This window comes from Sarcophilus harrisii, chromosome 3, assembly GCF_902635505.1.
Source record: "Sarcophilus harrisii chromosome 3, mSarHar1.11, whole genome shotgun sequence".
NCBI lineage: Eukaryota > Metazoa > Chordata > Mammalia > Dasyuromorphia > Dasyuridae > Sarcophilus > Sarcophilus harrisii.
Genome location: NC_045428.1, coordinates 80,652,208 through 80,670,882, shown reverse-complemented (window position 1 = coordinate 80,670,882; position 18,675 = coordinate 80,652,208). Strand labels below are relative to the sequence as shown.

At 33.6% G+C, this 18,675-nt stretch overlaps 1 protein-coding gene across 5 annotated transcripts in view; it reads left to right on the top strand.

The window, feature by feature from the left end:
• Positions 1-18,675, top strand: part of NBEAL1 (neurobeachin like 1) — a 188,210-nt gene that overhangs the window by 113,196 nt on the left and 56,339 nt on the right. For all 5 annotated transcript variants that reach the window (XM_031958300.1, XM_031958299.1, XM_031958298.1 and 2 more), the window contains 8 exons: positions 449-1,003; positions 2,814-2,989; positions 8,723-8,876; positions 9,767-9,895; positions 11,398-11,703; positions 11,801-11,950; positions 12,587-12,744; positions 14,198-14,322. In XM_031958300.1, the coding sequence (XP_031814160.1) occupies positions 449-1,003; positions 2,814-2,989; positions 8,723-8,876; positions 9,767-9,895; positions 11,398-11,703; positions 11,801-11,950; positions 12,587-12,744; positions 14,198-14,322 (1,753 nt within the window). The remainder of the gene's footprint in view (positions 1-448; positions 1,004-2,813; positions 2,990-8,722; positions 8,877-9,766; positions 9,896-11,397; positions 11,704-11,800; positions 11,951-12,586; positions 12,745-14,197; positions 14,323-18,675) is intronic.

Below are 18,675 nucleotides of genomic sequence, written 5' to 3'. Positions count from 1 at the left end.
TTGGGTATGGTTGATGAAGGATAGGGAAAAGTCAAACATGATTTAAATTTTTCAGTTCTGGATGACTGGTAATATTAGTGGATTTCACTTATTCACATAGGAATTTTGCGGTGTAAGTTGATGAATATGATTATCTTGGTTGTATGTACACTAAGTTAGTTTTGCTCTCATTACTTGATAAATACTTGACAAAGATTATTTAAATTTTTCAATAAATGTAAATTTGTATAAGCAAACTTTATAGCAAGAAATAAGTTGATTTTATTTATCATATATAACTATACATCACAATACTATGATTTAAAATTTCACATTAAAAATTTAAAATCAGTTTCTTAGCATTTTGAATAGTAGAATTGATTTCTGTTTTAATTACTGAAAATAGGATTATTATATTATTATGGTAATAAAACATTTATCACATTGTTTCCTACTAATCCTTTTGCAGGTTTTACAAATGCTGCAGGCCCAACCAGATGTAGCCCAACAGGTTTCTCAACAAGTAGGCTGGCAAGACACCTTGGTTAGACTTTTTCTAAAATTAAATTTTGTAAATGGAAATGGATTTAAGCATAGCAGGACTGATTTTGTGAAGGAAGAAGATAAAAAAAATGTCCCTGAAGATCCAAAAAAGTATTGTGATGAAAAAGGAGAAGGGGAGAAAGTGAACTCTTTTGTCTTAGCTACTACAGCTTTTGATCCATGGTGCTTGGAAGAAAGACAGTCTCTAGATTCTAACACAAACTTACTGCTAGATGATAGCTCAGTGGCAGAAAACCAAGAACTATGGCTCAATAATTCTTCCCATTTGAGTTTGGATCTCACTGGTATTGACTCATTGGAATTAAGTGATAGTGGAAGTCAAATACCAGACAGTTTGCCCAGCACACCATCTCCGATAGAGTGTTCTTCTAAAGCATTTTCTGTACAGCTTGACAAAGAGTGCAGCCTTACAAATGACATGGGATTTATTGATGACCATTCATTATTTGAAAGTCAAGAGGTAAGGATTACTACTTTTCATTCAAATGCTTATTTGTGGACAGAAATAGTTTTTGACTATTGTGTTTTATAATATCTTTCTAAGTTATTCTGGCCTTGAAATAAGTGTGGCAAATTGTGTTTATTTTTGTTGTGAAGATCAAATGAGATAATTTATATGAAAGTACTTTGTGAAATTTAAAGTGCTATAGATAAGTAAATATAAGCTAATATTTCCTAAAATGTTAATACATCAAATATATGTTCTAATTCTTATAAACCCAGAAATTTAAGTCTTAGTTTACTTCTTTCATTAATAATGTTACAATACCTGGCACACAGTAATATATGTAATGCTTGTCGATTGAAAAACTTATTCTTTTTAGCCATCCCTGCTACTTTTTGTCCTATATTCCTTGAGAGCATGATCTTTCACTAAGTGCCTCCACTTTTTCTCTCATTCCAAAACTTTATGCATTTTGACAGTTAAGGAAGTTGAAGAGGTTTAGGCCATGGGTGATTAAAAAGACATCGACAGTAATAGGACGTTGGAGAATGAAAAAAATTTGGGGGTATTTTGGGAGGTGCAGGGGAGAATGAGTTCTCTTTTAGTCATGTTAAGTTTGAGATGCTTACGAGATAGCCATTTTGAGATGTTCATGAAAGAGTTGATATGGGACTGGAGTTTAGTAGACAGACCTGGGACTAAATATGTAGATGGGAGAATCCTCTTACCTAGAGATGATCAGTGACCACATGGTAGCTGATGAGGAAATATAGGAGAAGAGACTAAAGCCCAAAGAACAGTAGAACACTCAGAATTGAGTGTGAGTAGGATGCAACAAAGGAAATCAAGAAGGAATGGCCAGAAAGGAAAAGGCAGAAACAGGAGGCAGAAGTGTCAGAACTACTCAAAGGAGAGTATTATAAAGACGTCAAGAAGGATTAGGATTGAGAAAAGTCTCTTTGATTTGGCAATTAAGAAATCTCTATTAACTTCAGAGGGGACATTTTTCAGAATGGGGCTGTGATACAAAAGATACAGAAAGTACCTGCATATTTTAGGAGGGAGAAACTACAGTGCTAATTCTCCAGGATAATTCTCCAGGGCTGGAATGAACTTCCAATATGAACAGGTTCCTAGTACTTGGTGGAGAAAGTCCAGAGTACAGCCTCCTTTTTCTTATCATCACCAAGATAAAATAAAGTCCTCAGTTAATCTAAATCCTTCATAACCTGCACTTCTCCTCCTTCCACCTTTCCAGACTTTTTAGGCCTTATTTTCCCATCATTTATTCTCTGATCCAATGACAGTGGTCTTTCTTCTGTTCCAAGAATAAGATAGTCCAGGCTCAGAGCATTTTTCCAGGCTGCTTCCATGCTTTAAATTCTTCCTTCTAATTTCTGCTTCTTTGCTTTCTTAGATTCCATCAAGATACAATTAAAATCATGACTTTCCCAACCCTCCTTATTTTTGGTATTTTCTCTTCTTTATCTTCTTTGTATGTGCTTGTTTGAATGTTGTCTACCCCATCAGACAGTGAGTTCCTTGGAAGAAGTATTTTTTTTCCTTTCTTTGTATCCCAGAACTAGCACAATGCTTGACATAGAAGACACTGAATACTTATTGATTCATAAAAGAGACAATTTTAATATCTTATTAAACCTATCTGCTATCTTGTCTTATTCAAAGCATATTATGAAATCATACTCTTGATCAGTTTATTAAATAAAAATGCAAAGAACTAAAGTTATTATGTTAAAACATGTATTTTTTTTTTATTAGTCATTCTACACCAAAACAATTTTTAATTTTGTTTTTTTTCTCCCAGAGATGTGAGGAAGAGCTCCTACAATTAATGACAAGCATTCTGAGCTATGTGATGTGCAGGGGACTAGAAAGGTCAGATGATGCTGCTTGGATTGAAAGGGGCCAAGTGCTTTCTGCTCTGACTAAACCAGGAATTTCCAGTGAGCTGCTTAGGCCTCCAGAGGAAATAAAACTGTGGTAAGCAATCAAGAAATGATTTCCATCTCACTAAACCCTATTTCACAATTGAATCTAATATATTAAGTTTTTAATTTATCTTTTACTATCTATATAAGAAAAAAAAAGAAATTTAGATCTCTAGATCAGGTCTTCTTAAACTTTCCTCTTACAACCAAACCTTTTTTTGCCTGAAAAATTCTTGTGACCCCAGGTATATAGACAGATAAAATAGGCCAAACATTTATTGATAATAAAATCATAACTCTGGGAGATGACTAAAAACCATTACATTGAATTCCCAATCCCTATATTTATGCACACCTGCATTTTTGATTTCCTTCACAAGCTAATTGTACAATATTTCAGAGTCTGATTCTTTTTGTACAGCAAAATAACGTTTTGGTCAGGTATACTTATTGTGTATCTAATTTATATTTTAATATATTTAACATCTACTGGTCATCCTGCCATCTAGGGGAGGGGGTGGGGGGGTAAGAGGTGAAAAATTGGAACAAGAGGTTTGGCAATTGTTAATGCTGTAAAGTTACCCATGCATATATCCTGTAAATAAAAGGCTATTAAATAAAAAATAAAAAAAAAAGATAATAAAATCATAATTTCATGACCCCCACAATGAGTTATAAGACCTTTTATGGGGTTATGAAGCACAGTTTAAGAAGCTGGCCCTGGAGAGACTTGGTTGTTTTATTCTTCCTTCTGTCATTCTGGAGGACTCAGAGCAGGATCTTTTCCAGAGAAAGGATAGTTTGCCATTATTGTACGGAAGATTGTTAGATTATAAACTCAATGGTTGACATTTATGAAGCACTTTATGAACATACTCATTTGAGCTCTTCTTTATGATACATTGTAGCTTCTAGCCTTATCTTCAATAAAAAGTGCTATTTCCAGTTACCAGTGGTCTCTCATTGCCAGATTCAGTGGCCTTCTCTCAAACCTCATCATTCTGGAACTATTTATAGTTTTTGGCAATTTTAGTCATCCTTTTTTTGATATTCTCACTTCTCTGACTTTTTAGGATATTCCTTTTTACTTCTACCTATATGACTGTTCTTTATTGGTCTCCTCTTCCAGATCTTTATCCAGGTCACTCCCACTAACTGGGTTCCCCCAGAGTTCTGTCCTGGGCCTTTCTTTTCCCTCTATACTATTTCACTTAGTGATCTTATCAGAAACCATGGATTCAATTGTCATTTTTATTCATTCTAATTGAATACAATTATTTTTTCAAATCTACTTATCCAGTCCTATAATCTTTGCTGACCTCCAATTTTGTATCTTTGTCTGCCTATTGGCTTCTTAAACTGATTTAAATTCAGCTATCCAAAATAGAACTCATTGTTATTGATGGACCAGATAATGAATGATAAACTGAGGCACACTTCTCTGTGCAAAATATCACTTTATTAATAGAGACATGCTACTGTATACCAATAAAAGGATCAATGACTGCCTTTAAAGATCCAACTCATTTTCATAAGCATAGAACAAAGAACTACACAGGGTAGATGACATCAGGAGATTGAGGGCAACATGATCCATTCCTGAAGATGTGGAGAGCAATATGATTGACTAAAAGTAGGGAATTGAAGGACTGTTAGCTTTCCCTCCTATAATTAAGAAAAGGCATTGTTTGAATTTACCTGCAAGGCCAAAAATAATAGCCCAAATTTCTTTGGACAACAAATCAGATGTTCTTGAAAGATAAGTTGATGGTGTAAAGCTGTCAAATCCCTTGTGTTGAGCCACATTTCCTAATGATAGCTGAATTCCTTGAAGCAAGACCAGAACAGTCATTATCAAGAGAACTATGTTTCTAAACTAAATCCATTACAGGTAGCTGAATTCTGAAATAAATTCATGACTAAAGCAGTTATAGAACAAAATTAAGTGTAAATAAGAGCAATAAAAAGTGATGCCAAATCAACTTAATTTTTTCGTTATCATTCTCCTGAAATCCTCTCCCCTTCCAAACTTTCCTGCAAATATTGAGGATCCTCCCTATCAGTTTTACCTTTGTATCATTTATCAAATATGCTCCCTACTCTATACTTTTACACTGCTGCCATTCTGATACAGGCCTTCATCTCCTCATACCTGGACTATTATAATAGCCTGATTATCAAAAGTCTTTTGCTACTTCAGTTCATCCTCCAACTGCCCATTTGATTTTCCTAAATTGAAGTTCCACCCAAGTTCAGTAAATTCTAGTAAATTTCTGTTATCACCAGGATCAAATATAAAATCTTTTGTTTGGCATTTAAACCTCTTCAAAACCTATCTTCTTACACCTTGTTAAAACTCCCGCACCCCAATAATTTTTAATCCAGTTATACTGCTTTCTTCACCATTCTTCAAGAATATTTTAGTTATCCAAAGTACTTTCTTTCCCTCTCCAAAGAGCCAGCCTATATTACAAATAGTATTTTCAGAGAGGAGAAAAAAATCAGGACAACATTAGTTGTCCAAAAACATGCAATATGTAAACATCACTAGACTTTCCATCTCCACAAAAAAGGGTACTTTAGAGGTAACTTCTCATATCTCTTCATTTAGTCCTATTTGATCTATATGTAATTTGGTTGCATTTAATTTTGATTTTTTTTTTTTTTTTTTTTGGTGTGTAGTAATTTTTTTTTTTTTCATTTACATTGTTGTAGTTACTGTTCATATTGTTTTCTTGGCTTTGTTTCACTCTGCTTCAGTTCATAAAGATCTTTACATGCTTTATCACACATAATATTTCTTTTTTTTATCGGTATCAATTTTAAATTTTATTCTTGAGAACAAGAATTGGCATTCCCATTTGTTTACATTATTAATAAAGTATAGTATTCTTCATTTCTTTCTCTCCTTAGACATTCAAATATTCAGGCTATCCATATTTACATAATAGTTTAAATATTACTTTTAAACTGCTACTACCTTGACTACAAATTTGAGTCTTTCACTTTTTGGAAAGCTGTATGGAAGGCTCTTCTGGTGCATGTAGTCACCCTTTTCAATAGTGGGTCCACAAGAAGCACCTCCAGATGGGGCTGCCACCAGGTAGCATTCAGGTATAGCTTAGTAATGATGGAGTTGCAAATATTCTCTAGTTCTTTCTGCTGATACTCAAAATTCTTCCTTCTCAGCAGTTGGTTTTTATCTAGCCAGTTCATTATTTCATTTTGTCAAGAATCTTCTGTTTGCCTTCACCATCAATTTTGTCTTGGAGTCTCTCATCTTCTACAATAGCCTTCATATTGAAAGCATAAGATTCAAGAGAATTCTTGGTTGTCGCTTTATTTCTGCTTCTAATCTTCAGCCTTGCATTTCTCAGCTCCTGGACCTTGTGCTTAGATGACCTTTATCATGTTCTTACCCACCACAGAAACATTGAGGATGCCATATGCATCAATGTCAAATGTAGCTTTAATGTGAGGAACACAGCCCTAGGGATGAAAGGGATTTTTTGAGCTGAAACTTGCCATGCTGGTTGTTATCCTTTAATGCACTTCTCTCACCTTCATAAGTCTGAAATATGCACAGTCTGTAATTGCTTGATGTAGATGTTGTTATTGTTTAGAACTGCCATAACTCCACCAGCAATATCAGTTCCAAAGCAAAGAGAAGTGATGTTATTGATGAGAGAAATGCAAATTAAGACAACTCTCAGATTGACTAAGATGACAAAAAAGATAATGATGAATGTTGGAGGGGATGTAGGGAAACTGGGACACTAATATATTGTGGGTGGAGTTGTGAATTTGATCCAGCCATTCTGGAGAGCAACATAGATCTATGCCCAAATAGCTATAAAACTGTGCATACCATTTTTGTTCTTCCTGGGTTATTTATACTTTCTAAATCCTATTTTCCCTGAGCAACAAGAGAACTGTTCAGTTCTGCACACATATATTGTGTCCAAGATCTACTGTAACCTATTCAACATGTATAGGACTGCTTGCCATCTGGGGGAGGGGATGGAGAGAGGGAGGGGAAAAATTAGAACAGAAGTGAGTGCAAGGGATAATGTTGTAAAAAAATTTCCCTGGCATGGGTTCTGTCAATAAAAAGTTATTTAAAAAAAAACAAAAAACAAAAAAAACTAAAACTGTGTATACCCTTTAATCCAACTGTGTCTCTAACTGGGCCTGGGATACCAAAGAAATCACAAAAAAGGGAAAAGGACCCACATATGCAAAAATGTTTGTAGTGGCAAGGAACTGGAAACAGAGTGGCTGTCTCTTAGTTGGGGAATGACTGAATGAGTTATGGTATTAGAATGTTATGCAATTGTATACTTAATGTGTATCTAATTTATATTTTAATGTACTTAACATCTACTGGTCATCCTGCCATCTAGGGGAGGGGGTGGGGGGGTAAGAGGTGAAAAATGGAACAAGAGGTTTGGCAATTGTTTAATGCTGTAAAGTTACCCATGCATATAACCTGTAAATAAAAGGCTATTAAAAAAAAAAAAAAAAAAAAAAGAATGTTATGCAATATTATTATTTTAAAAGAAACAATCAGCAAATTGATTTTAGAGAGGCCTGGAGAGATTTACATGAACTTATGCTAAGGGAAGTGAGTAGAACCAACAAGAAGATCATGTGATGATCAATACTGATGGACTTGGCTCTTTTCAACAACGAGGTGATTCAGGTCAATTCCAATAGACTTGTGATAGAGAGAGCCATCCACATCCAGATTGAGGACTGTGGGGGCTGAATGGTGTATCACAATGTAATATTTTCATCATTTTTTTTTTGTTGTTGTTGTTGTTGTTTGCTTTTTTTTCTTTTTCTCCTGTTTTTTCTTTTTGATCTAATTTTTCTTGTGCAGCATGGTAATTGTGTAAATATGTATAGAAGAATTGCACATGTTTAATGTATATTGGATTACTTGCTGACTAAGGGAAGTAAAAAAATTTGTGACTCAAGGTTTTGCAAGGGTGAATGTTTAAAATTACCTATGCATATTTTTTGAAAATAAAAAGCTTTAATAAAAAAAAAAAAAAAAAGGAAAGAAAAGTGATGTTTAACAGCAGCAAGTCCTGCATGTTCTCAAATGAATTGCCAGACAAGATAGCAGCCTGATAAGGTGCATGGTAGGCAAAAACCTCATCAGGCTTGGTATTCTTGTTGAGCTTCTTGCCATTGAAGTAGTTCTGCAGAATTTGGGGATCTGAATACAACTAACCATCATGACAATCTCATAAATCTAATTATTTATTTAGCTTGGCATCTCTTAGTGCCTTTTCCACATTATGTCATGAAAAAGAGCTTAGCATTCAGCTCTTCAAAATGGGCACAGGTAATAGAGATACAAAAATTGATACCTTCATAGGAGTCCATCTTAGAACTGCTCTGGGAACTAGAAGAGAAGGGTGTGCTTTACACATTCAAAAGCAGTCCACAGAAGGTGAACAGCTTTCTTGTTCTCACCAATGTCTTTTTCGTGCTTTCACTTGATCGTGCAGTTGTAAAAGTCAAACATCTCTTCTTTCTTCAGTGGACAAATTTGAATTTAGGAAGAACAGTCTTGACTTCAGGTCTGTCAATTTATTCACTGGGTTATTTCTGCAGTTATTTTATATCTTCCTGTTGGGTTTTATTGTTACTATATGGAAATGCTGATGATTTTTGTGGGTTTATTTTATATTCTGCAATATAAAGTTGCTTAAGTTGTTAGTGGTTTGACCTATTATTTGTTATGGTTTTTAAGAGGATTTTGTTTTCTTCTTAGTTTGTTACAGAAGATGTTAGAGTGGGCGGTTGCAGAAAATAGAGAGGCAAAAACTAGTCCAACAACTGCAGAAAATGCCTTCCGACTTTTACTCATCATACAGGATTTTCTGCAGACAGAGGGGCTAGTTAACTCAAATCTGTGGACTGAAAAGGTATAGTAATATCTCTTGAAATTATTTACTTGAGTACTTTAGTCAGTCTTTTTTTTTTTTTTTTTTTTTAATTGTGTGAAGATGAGAGAGACATCAGGGAAAGTGATTTTATATCTATCTCTATTAATTTTGATTATTTTACCAATTGGATTTTTCCATTGATTGTAAACTTGATTGTTGTTATTGTTATGCATTAACTTAATTTTGAAAAAAATGTTAACATTAATTTTTAAAATTGAGTTATAAATTTTCTTAATCTCTTTAGTCCCAACCATTGAGAAAGCAAGCAGTATGATACCCAGTATATATGTGAAGTCATACAAAACGTTTCTCAATTGCCCATGTTGGAAAAACAACAAAACAAAACAAAATGCCAAAAAAAAATATGCTTCAATCTGCCCTCAGAATTAATCGTTTCTCTCTCGAGAGATGGATTGTGTTTTTCGTCATGTCTTTTGACATTGTCTGAGATCATTATATTGATCATAGTAACTATGTCTTTCATAATTGATAATTGTTACAAGATTGCTATTACTGTGTATGATGTTCTCTTGTTTCTGCTCACTTTACTTTGCATCAGTTCATATAAGTCTTTCCAGCTTATTCTGAATCTAACTCATCATCATTTCTTATGGCATAATAGTACTCCATCACAGTTATATACCACAATTTGTTCACCTATTCCCTTGCTAGTGAGTACCACCTCAATTTCCAATTCTTTGTTACCACAAAAAGAGCTTCTATAAATATTTTTTGTACATATGGGTCCTTTTCCTTTGACTGTTAACTTTGACTTGGTTCTGATATTTGTACTAAGTATTAGTTTGGGAAGAAAACTATTTTCAGGAAAATAAAAATATCTTTATTTCTCAATTTATTTTTTGTATTAGCTTTTAGAAGATATGATGCCTCTCTTTGACAGCCTGTCCATCTGGTACTCTGATAGCCCAGAATGGGTGAAACTTTCTCAAATTCAAATCCACTTGCTTCTGGGATTCATTGGGATAGATAATTTGCAGGTTTGTAAATCTTAAAACATTAAAGTTTGGAAAATTCAAAGGCAAGTTTAAGAATTCATTTCTTAGGACCAATTCCTTGGTTTTAACAGTTTATTGCAACCAATAAGATTTACTTCCAAATGATTAATACATATTATTATTGGAAGATGCTCTATAGCTTTTGTAGAATATATAATCTTGTTCATTTTGGGGCATTTTTATAGTTTTTTATAATTGGGCATTATGTCTTAGAGGAAAGGAATTTTTTGATTAATTTTTTTTCCATTCTATATACAATTTTCAGTTATCTGGCTCTTGAGAATCTTTTTTTTTTTTTTTTTTTTTAAAGCTTAAATGCCTTTATAAAGTCATCAAAGAGTAATGATTATAAAAACCTTTCATTTTAGCTCTAAAATTTCTGGGATTTTGTCTAATTGGTACAAAAAGACTAAAATTCGCCTTGTCTTTTTAACAGAGTAGAATCCAACTGAAGCAGGATATTTTATCACTAGGATTCTAGTGAGAGATGACAGAGTTAATATGTAAAATGTGACACATTTTTGGATAAGGTCAATGTGAGGATTTGCTTTACTTGACTATGCATGTTTGTTAATAGGGTTTTGCTTTCGTTTCGTTATTTGAAATGGTTGGTTAGTGAGATAGAAAATAAAAGCTTAATTAAAAAGTTAATTGAAAAAAAAAGTTAATTGAAAGAAGTTATTTGATTGTTTCAAGTTATTTTAAAGTATCCTAATAATGTTCTGGAAAAGGCTATTTTCTTTTGCTTCTATATAAAATGGAAAGTTTTACAAATAAAGTTTGTAATATATATGTAATGTAGGTCTGACTAGGAAATTTCAAAATGTTGATAACTATAACACAATGCAACTAACATAACTAGCTTATTTATCATGCATTTAAATCCACCCAGTTTTTAATTGAATTCTATGGCCTGTTGATAGCATTATTCTGACTTATATATGTCCTTGGAGATTTGCTGATTAATCTTACAGAACCTGAAAAATCCCAGACTAAAAGTTTATGGAGCCTAAATTCTTATTTGGCTTAGAGTTGAGGTTTCTTTGCTGGAAGAGCACAGACAGTGTTAAAGCATGATCTCTAATTTAGATTTTTCTTTTTCACAAAGCACACCTTGGATATTTTAGACACAAATACCTTGAAGTTACTTTGGTTTACTATCAGACTTGGAGCAACTGTGAGTTGATCCATTCTTGATTATCTCTCCACAGTTTGATTCATTGCTTTTATTTTTCTGTTGTTATTACCCTTCTTATATGTTTGTCGATCTTCTTACCATGATTATTAAAAAAGAACAAAAAGCATAACAAAATTTATTAATCAAAATGTTCACAGATAGAGAGGTAAAATTCTACTGCTTTTTTGCCCTCTTAGATATGGTCAGTTGAAGATCTTTATATGTGTTTACTGGTTGAGTTTTTCTTTTTAGAAAGTTTAAGTCTTATATACTTATCTGTTGTTTTTTTTTAAATGTTCTCTGTTAGGTTTGTGCCATGGCATCAGCTAAGCTGAATACACTTCTTCAGACCAAAGTGATTGAAAACCAAGCTGAAGCATGTTACCTGTTAGGAAAGTTGGAACCTATTCTAAGCCAGTCTATCAAGGAACAGACAGAAACCTACTCATTTCTGATTCCCCTTTTTCGTACCCTGGTGTCTAAAATTTATGAGCTGCTTTTTATGAATTTGCACCTTCCCTCATTACCTACCACCAATGGCAGTCCCTCATTTTTTGAGGATTTTCAAGAGTACTGCAATTCAAATGAGTGGAAAATTTACATTGAGAAATATGTAAGTTTTAAATTTTTCACTGAAATTTTAAAAATTAAATTACGCTTATGTTAGTAGTGTTTTTCAATCTTGGGGTGGTTGTTCTCTTTTGCTCAAGATCATGCCTTATATGAAGCAGTATGAAGTTCAGACATTTGGTGATGGCTGTGAGTCTATGGCTCTTTATTGGAAGGACTGTTATGAAGCCTTAATGGTCAACATGCATAAACGAGACAGAGAAGGAGGAGAAAGCAAACTCAAATTTCAGGTAATCATTCTTAGATATTTTTAAATACTGAAAGTATTCATGTTGAATACCAAGAGTATACAAAAGAAACACATTTGAGAAACAGCCAGTAGCCTAACTTGCCTGATCTTAATCACGCATACAGTAAGTAATGTTCAATAAAACTGAGCCTTAGTTTTTTCATCAATAAAATAAAAGAATAAGTGGCTCCTGTGGTCCCTTCAAACTCTACATCAGTGTTCCTTTGATCTTAGAGGCCAGAGGCTTATAGACTGCATAAAAGAAGCATTATGTCTGCATATATTAACTAGTTTCTTTGAGAAGAGAGGTAGGAGGTTCAGGTCATACTAAGCAATTCCAACTTTTGTGATTCCATATGGTGACACAGGGCAGACACATCCTTGACACTTCAAATTATTTTACTTTAGAAATTGATATCATTTGTCAGTCGAAATGCCTTGAAAAAAGAGGCTTCACTATCTGCTTTGCAACTCTACCCAAAGGATAGTTGGGGCCTTCCCATCTAATTTGAAGCTAAAACTTTCCTACATTAGATTGCAAGCTCCTTGAGAGCAATAAGCCAGGATTACCTATTGATACTGAACATTGAAGATGACCTTCAAAATTGTATTTAAAAGGCATTATTTTTTACTTTAGGATTTTTTTGTGGAACCATTTAAGAGAAAAGCACGTCAAGAGAACCTGCGGTATAACAGCATGCTTAAACAACTTCACAGCCAGCACTTAGCCACTTTGAGACAGTGGAAGTCAATCCAGCTTTATCTGACATGTGAAAGAGGTCCTTGGGCAGAGAGGTAAACCTAAATCATATACTTTTTTTATTTTAGAGTAGTGGTCTTTCATGCATTTGTTTAGTTCCATCCCCCCAAAAAAGGTCAGGTCTAGTCCATCATGGGTTGTTTCATTGCTTTGTTTTTTTCTTTGTGAACCAAAGGCCTGGGAATTTTAAGGGTGTGTGTGTGTGTGTGTGTGTGTGTGTAGTACTCTTTTTTTTTTGTTTTTTTTTTGTTTTTTGTTCAGTTGTTTCTTAGTTATATTTGATTCTTTATGACTTCATTTGGTGTTTTCTTGGCAAAGGTACCTTGGATGGTTTGCTATTTTACTAATAAGGAAACTGAGGCAAAAAAGTTTAAGTGACTTAGGGTCACAGAGTTAGAAAGTATCTGAGTTTGAACTCAAGGAGATGACTCTTCCTAATTCCAAGTCTGGCACTCTATCTGCTGTGCTACCTCATTGCTCAAAATATCCCTAGATAATCTCCTAATTCTGAGTTCCCACCTCTCTTTGAATGCCTGCTATGTTAAGTAAAAAAGAGTCTAGAATACTTAGCTTGGTGCTTCCATTGGATAGCCTTTGGATCAGAGGAATCATGTATGTCTTAGGTGAAAGATAACTTCAGTGTACCACAATTTAAAATGGTTAAAATATGGAGAAGAATCAGTCTTCTTGATATTCTCCAGAATAACAATTCATTCTACTGATGTCTTACCTTATATTTTCAGAAACATTGTCCTGGCAGTCTATTATACCTTATAATAATCAGCCTATTCTTACTAATTGCTCATTTCCTTCCATTCTGATGTCATGGATTAGTTATTTTGGATTCGTAAAAAACTTTCCAAAGTTCTAATTTTAATGATTGTGGCAAATTATTATTGCAGTTTGAAAAAATATTTATTTTTTAATGGCATTATATACTTAAAGAGTCAGCTAGGTGATGCCAGTAGATAGTGCCAGTTCTAGAGTCAAGAAGACTTTCAGAGTGAGACACCTACTAGTTGAATCATCTTGGGCAAGTCACTGAACCCTATTTGCCTCAATTTCCAGCTCATAAAATGAGCTGGAGAAGAAAATGGTAAACTACTCCAGAGTCTTTATCAAGAAACTCCAAATGGAGTCACTAAGAACAAGACATGACTAAAAAAACAACTAACCACTACCAACAACAATTACATACTTAAAACAACTATATAATATAACCATTTCCACATGCTGACAGATTGCTTGAGTTACTGGATTTCTGTTTTGACATGATATGGTATGTCTTCCCAGTCCTTAGCACTTTGTAGTTTCTTTCTGGCAGGACTATTTTCAGATAGTAATACAACGTTATTAAAATAACTTGCTAATAATATTTTAAAGTTGAATAATTTAGTTTTTTAGTTAGTTATTTCCAAATACTGCAATTTTCAACTAAATTTTCTTTATGTAGAATTGCTGTAATATCATAAATTTTATTCTTCTTAGGACACAGACTGTTATTCACTGGAAACTTGCTAATGTGGAAAACTATTCTCGAATGAAACTTAAATTGATACAGAATTATAATTTCAGTTCTCATGAGGAAGCCAGTGCTTTGAGGGACAATTTAGGTAAGTTCTAAACTCTCTTAACTTATGTTGATGTCATGCATGGTAAGCTTTTAACTAGTTTTGTTAGTGATAGTTATATATCATAATACTATATTAAAATTTCAGCAACATTCCTTTTTTAAATTATTATTATACCTTTTTATTTACAAGATATATGCATGGGTAATTTTTCAGAATTGACATTTGCAAAACCTTTTGTTCTAGTTTTTTCCCTCCTTCCCTCCACTTCCTCCCCCAGATGGCAGGTAGTCCAATACATGTTAAATATGTTAAAGTATAACATTCCTTTTTTAAGTGAGTTTTCTTTTCCTTTCAAATGACTCTCAAATCTTTAAATGTAGCTTTAAATGCATCTCTTAATTCTTTTTTTCCCTCTAAGGCAATTGGGGTTAAGTGACTTAACCAGGACCACACAGCTAGGAAGGGTTAAATGTCTGAGGTCATGAATTCAGGTCCTCCTGACTTTAGAGCTGGTGCTCTACCCCCTTGCTTCCCTTAATTCTAATCCTTCGTTTTCAATTGTCTGCTAGACATCACACATTGAATTTTCCATGGGCATACTTTTCATTTCCAAAGGTGTAAGTACATAATCACAGAATCTAGTCCATCTGACTTTGTCCTCTCTGTTTTGATCTGATCTTTGACGACCTTAGTAAAAAGAAAGCAGTTTGTTCTACCTTGAAAGAGTTTCCAGTTAACAAATTTTGAATTAGAAAGGACTTCAAAAATCAACCTTACTCAGAATAATGAGAAAATTTAGACATACTCTTTCTAAATTGGTTTTAGAATTAACTCATTCTATTTCCTTCCCTCTGATTGATTACAAAACAAATATATGCCCATGTTTGAAGCTGAACATTTTTGAGAAATAGAGGGAATTTAAGTTGCACAGTAGAGTACTACATCTAGAGTTGGGAAAACAGGAATTCTGATGTGACTCTAGATACTGTGTAGCTGTGGGGTTCTGGACAAGTCATTTAACATCTGTTGGCCTCAGTTTCTTCATTTGTCCATTGGGGATAATAACAGTACCCACTTCCCAAGGTTGTCGTAAGAATCAAATGAGATTTTTCAACATAATCATTATTGTTATTATACTTTGCCTGAAGACCTGGTAGAAAACAACTTGTTATCTCCTAAGGTATTCTCTTTCTACATTGTAATAGTTGTAATTGTTAGCAGGTTTTTACTTTTTTTTTTACATTTAGTCTAAATTCTCCTCTCTCAAACTTTGCCTATTTCCCCAAATTATGTCCTTTAGGGTAAAGTTTGATTCTTAGTCTTTCACTTACTTTAAAAAGTTATTTTCTTGAGCAGCTAGGTGGCCCAGTGGATAGAACACCAGCCCTGAAATCAGGAGAACCTAAGTTCAAATGTGGTCTCAGACACCTGTGACCCTGAGCAAGTCTTAACCCAATTGCCTTAGCAAAATAAAGAAAAAAAAAAAAGTTATTTTCTCTAGGCAAATGCTCCCAAATTCATTCAGCCAGTCTTCATGTAACCTGATCTTTAGAGCTTTTGCCTTGCTAGTTGGTTTCCTTTTGAGACTATCAATTACTCTCTCAAAATGTGGTATGCAGAGGTAAAAGCAATACTCTAAATGTATATTGATCAGGGAGTAATACAGGACTGTGTCCTCCCTACTTGTTGATACTCTTTTGTAGTGCAGCTTATGATCACATTAGCTTTTGGGGCTGTGATAATCACATTGTTGACTTGCTGAGCTTGTAATTCAATAAAGCTTCTAGATCTTTTCCAGACAAACAATTTGTCATGCCTCTCTACGATTGTATTTGTGAAGTTGATTTTTTTAATCCAAATGTAAGATTTCATATTTATTTCTGTTAAATCCTACTTATTAGAGTCAGCATAATATTTTAGTATGTCAGTGTTTTTGATACACTGAAGGAATGTCATCTATCATCTTCCTTCCTAAATCCATCTTTTCTTTTAGTTTTCCTCATTATGGCATCTCCTTTTTTCTAGCCTCAAGCTCCAGACTGTGTCCAGAAGGCTCTTCCCTTCCTCTAACCCCCTTTACTGCCTTCCCTCATATTCAGCCCCTCCATTCAGTTTGTTCCCAGTACCTTCTTTTTCTACCATAATATTGCATATGTCTGGTTTTCTTCATCCACATTGCTATCACCTTAGTTTTTTGTCACTCTTCAAGAATTTTGTGATATTCTGGCAACGTTTTACTTGCCTCTAGCAGCTATTCTCACCTTTTTGTAATTTATTCTTCACACTTCTTCCTGCATAGTCTTTTAAAGGCAGATCTAAGTTACCAGCCTAGCCTGAACAAAATCATTATTGTCTTTTCTCTTATTCCTGACTTATAGAATCTTTATTTTCCCTTAAGCCTCAGTTTATGTACCATCTCCATGAAGCCTTTTCTGATTTTCTTAGTTGCTCCTAGGTCTCTGCTTTGTCCTATATCTCTCTGTCTTATAATTTGTATTTTTGTGTTGATCTTTGGGTATGCAACCATTCTAAGTATAGTGTAAGCTTCTTGAAGGCAGAGATTAAGATAAATTTTTTATCACTAAGTCATTGCAAAGTATTTTAAACACTAAAGAGACTTTAAATTGTTCAGTACAAGTAACTTATTTATTCTAGATTGAGAAAGCAGAAGTTAAAGGAGAAGGGAAGCTTAATTTCACTACTATCACAGGGAGGAAAAAAGGGACTAAATTTCATCAGATTAAAGAGTTGACTAATATTAAACAATTTAAAAGCATCTGTTCCCTTAATGGACATCTCAGACTTCTTCTTTTTTCTTTTTCCAGCAAAGATTAGCAAAATTTATTCACATTAATTTTAATAAACTTTAATGAATCTCTATGTTCAGAAATTGGGGTAGAATAGATGCGTTTTTAGTCCAACAGAATAATAAGGAAATGTATTTTATTAGGGAAGGAATAAAATCATTCTTTCTAATTACATATAGATACATAGATGAAGTCTCTGTTTTTGGTTAGATTTGATTTTTTTTTTTGTTACAATGTTATAATGAAAGTCACACTAGGTGGGATTCAGTGGTGGAAGTATAAATGAAAAAGAAAAGGAGGGAGAAAAAGGAAAAAAGAAACAATGAAGTGATTAAATTCAAAAAGCATAAAATTCAGTTAAAATAAAGTCTCTAAAATACAATAAAATAAACTAATAGGAAAGATACATCTTTGAAATATGCTTCATATATCTATCAGGAATGATTATTAGAGATATCTGCATTCTACTGTCCTTTCCTATTTCATTTTCTATCAGTTCTCTAGGCAGTCAAGCACTGGGAAAACATGAGGGAGTACCAGAAGCAGGTAAATTTATAGCAATAGCTTTGTGACCTTAGATGATATTTTGGAATTTTTCTTTTAGTCTTTTAAGCAACCAACATTTTGTTTTCCCTCTCCCTTTTCTGTTTTCTATAAGAAAAGAACAGGGATCCAATATTCTTGAAAGGAAAATTCTTTATTTGGGCTTTAATTCTGATTGATGAGACAAAATTTGAGATAAAGAGAATTAAAAATGAATCTACTATATGCATATTAAGGATAGTAAGGGAAATTAATTGATAACTAGAGATTAGCAAATAGCTTCAAGATAAGCCACCTTTTATTGATAACTTTTATAATTAGGTAAAAACAATTTACAGATTGTTTCACATCAGTAAATAAGATTGGGTCCTTGCTTGCATTTCAGTTCTTTTCCAAGGTAGCAAGTTCACAACACAGACTTCTTTTTTAAAGCATCTTTCTTTACAATTTAGTTTAGTTTTTTAAAAAGAATCAAAGTCTATTCTATATACCTCGTCCTGATTTCTGCTTCTCACTCTTTTTCTAAACTTTTCCTTTGTATTCTCCCCTTTCTGAAGACACTTCTGTGAATTTCTGAGAATGATAGCTGTATAGGAAGTAGCTGCAGCTATAGTTCTACTAAGGTGTAGGAATCTGTGCTGAGCCTCAAACAGCAGGAACTTGAAGAAGGTTCCTGTCTCCAAGTTCCATGTCTACATATTTAAGGTGTGTGGTTTTTGGAATGTTATTTTCTTGTAAAAGATTTCCTTTTTTTGTTTTGTTTTGTTTTGCTCAATACATGGGTTCTAGATAAAGTTAAACTTGAGAACAATGTCTGCTACATAGGAGCTTATGTTTTTCAAAATCACCACACTTAGGAAGTATTTTTTTTTTCTGTTTTTAAAGGTAATGTTCTTTCTAAAAGAGACCAACAGTAGTAGTATTTATTAAATGCCTACATAGAGACTACATAGCATCATGTCACTTTTCACCTCTAATACATACTGTCAGTGTGACCTTGGGTCACTTTTCCTTTCAAGCACTCATGTAGGTAGCTTTCTGC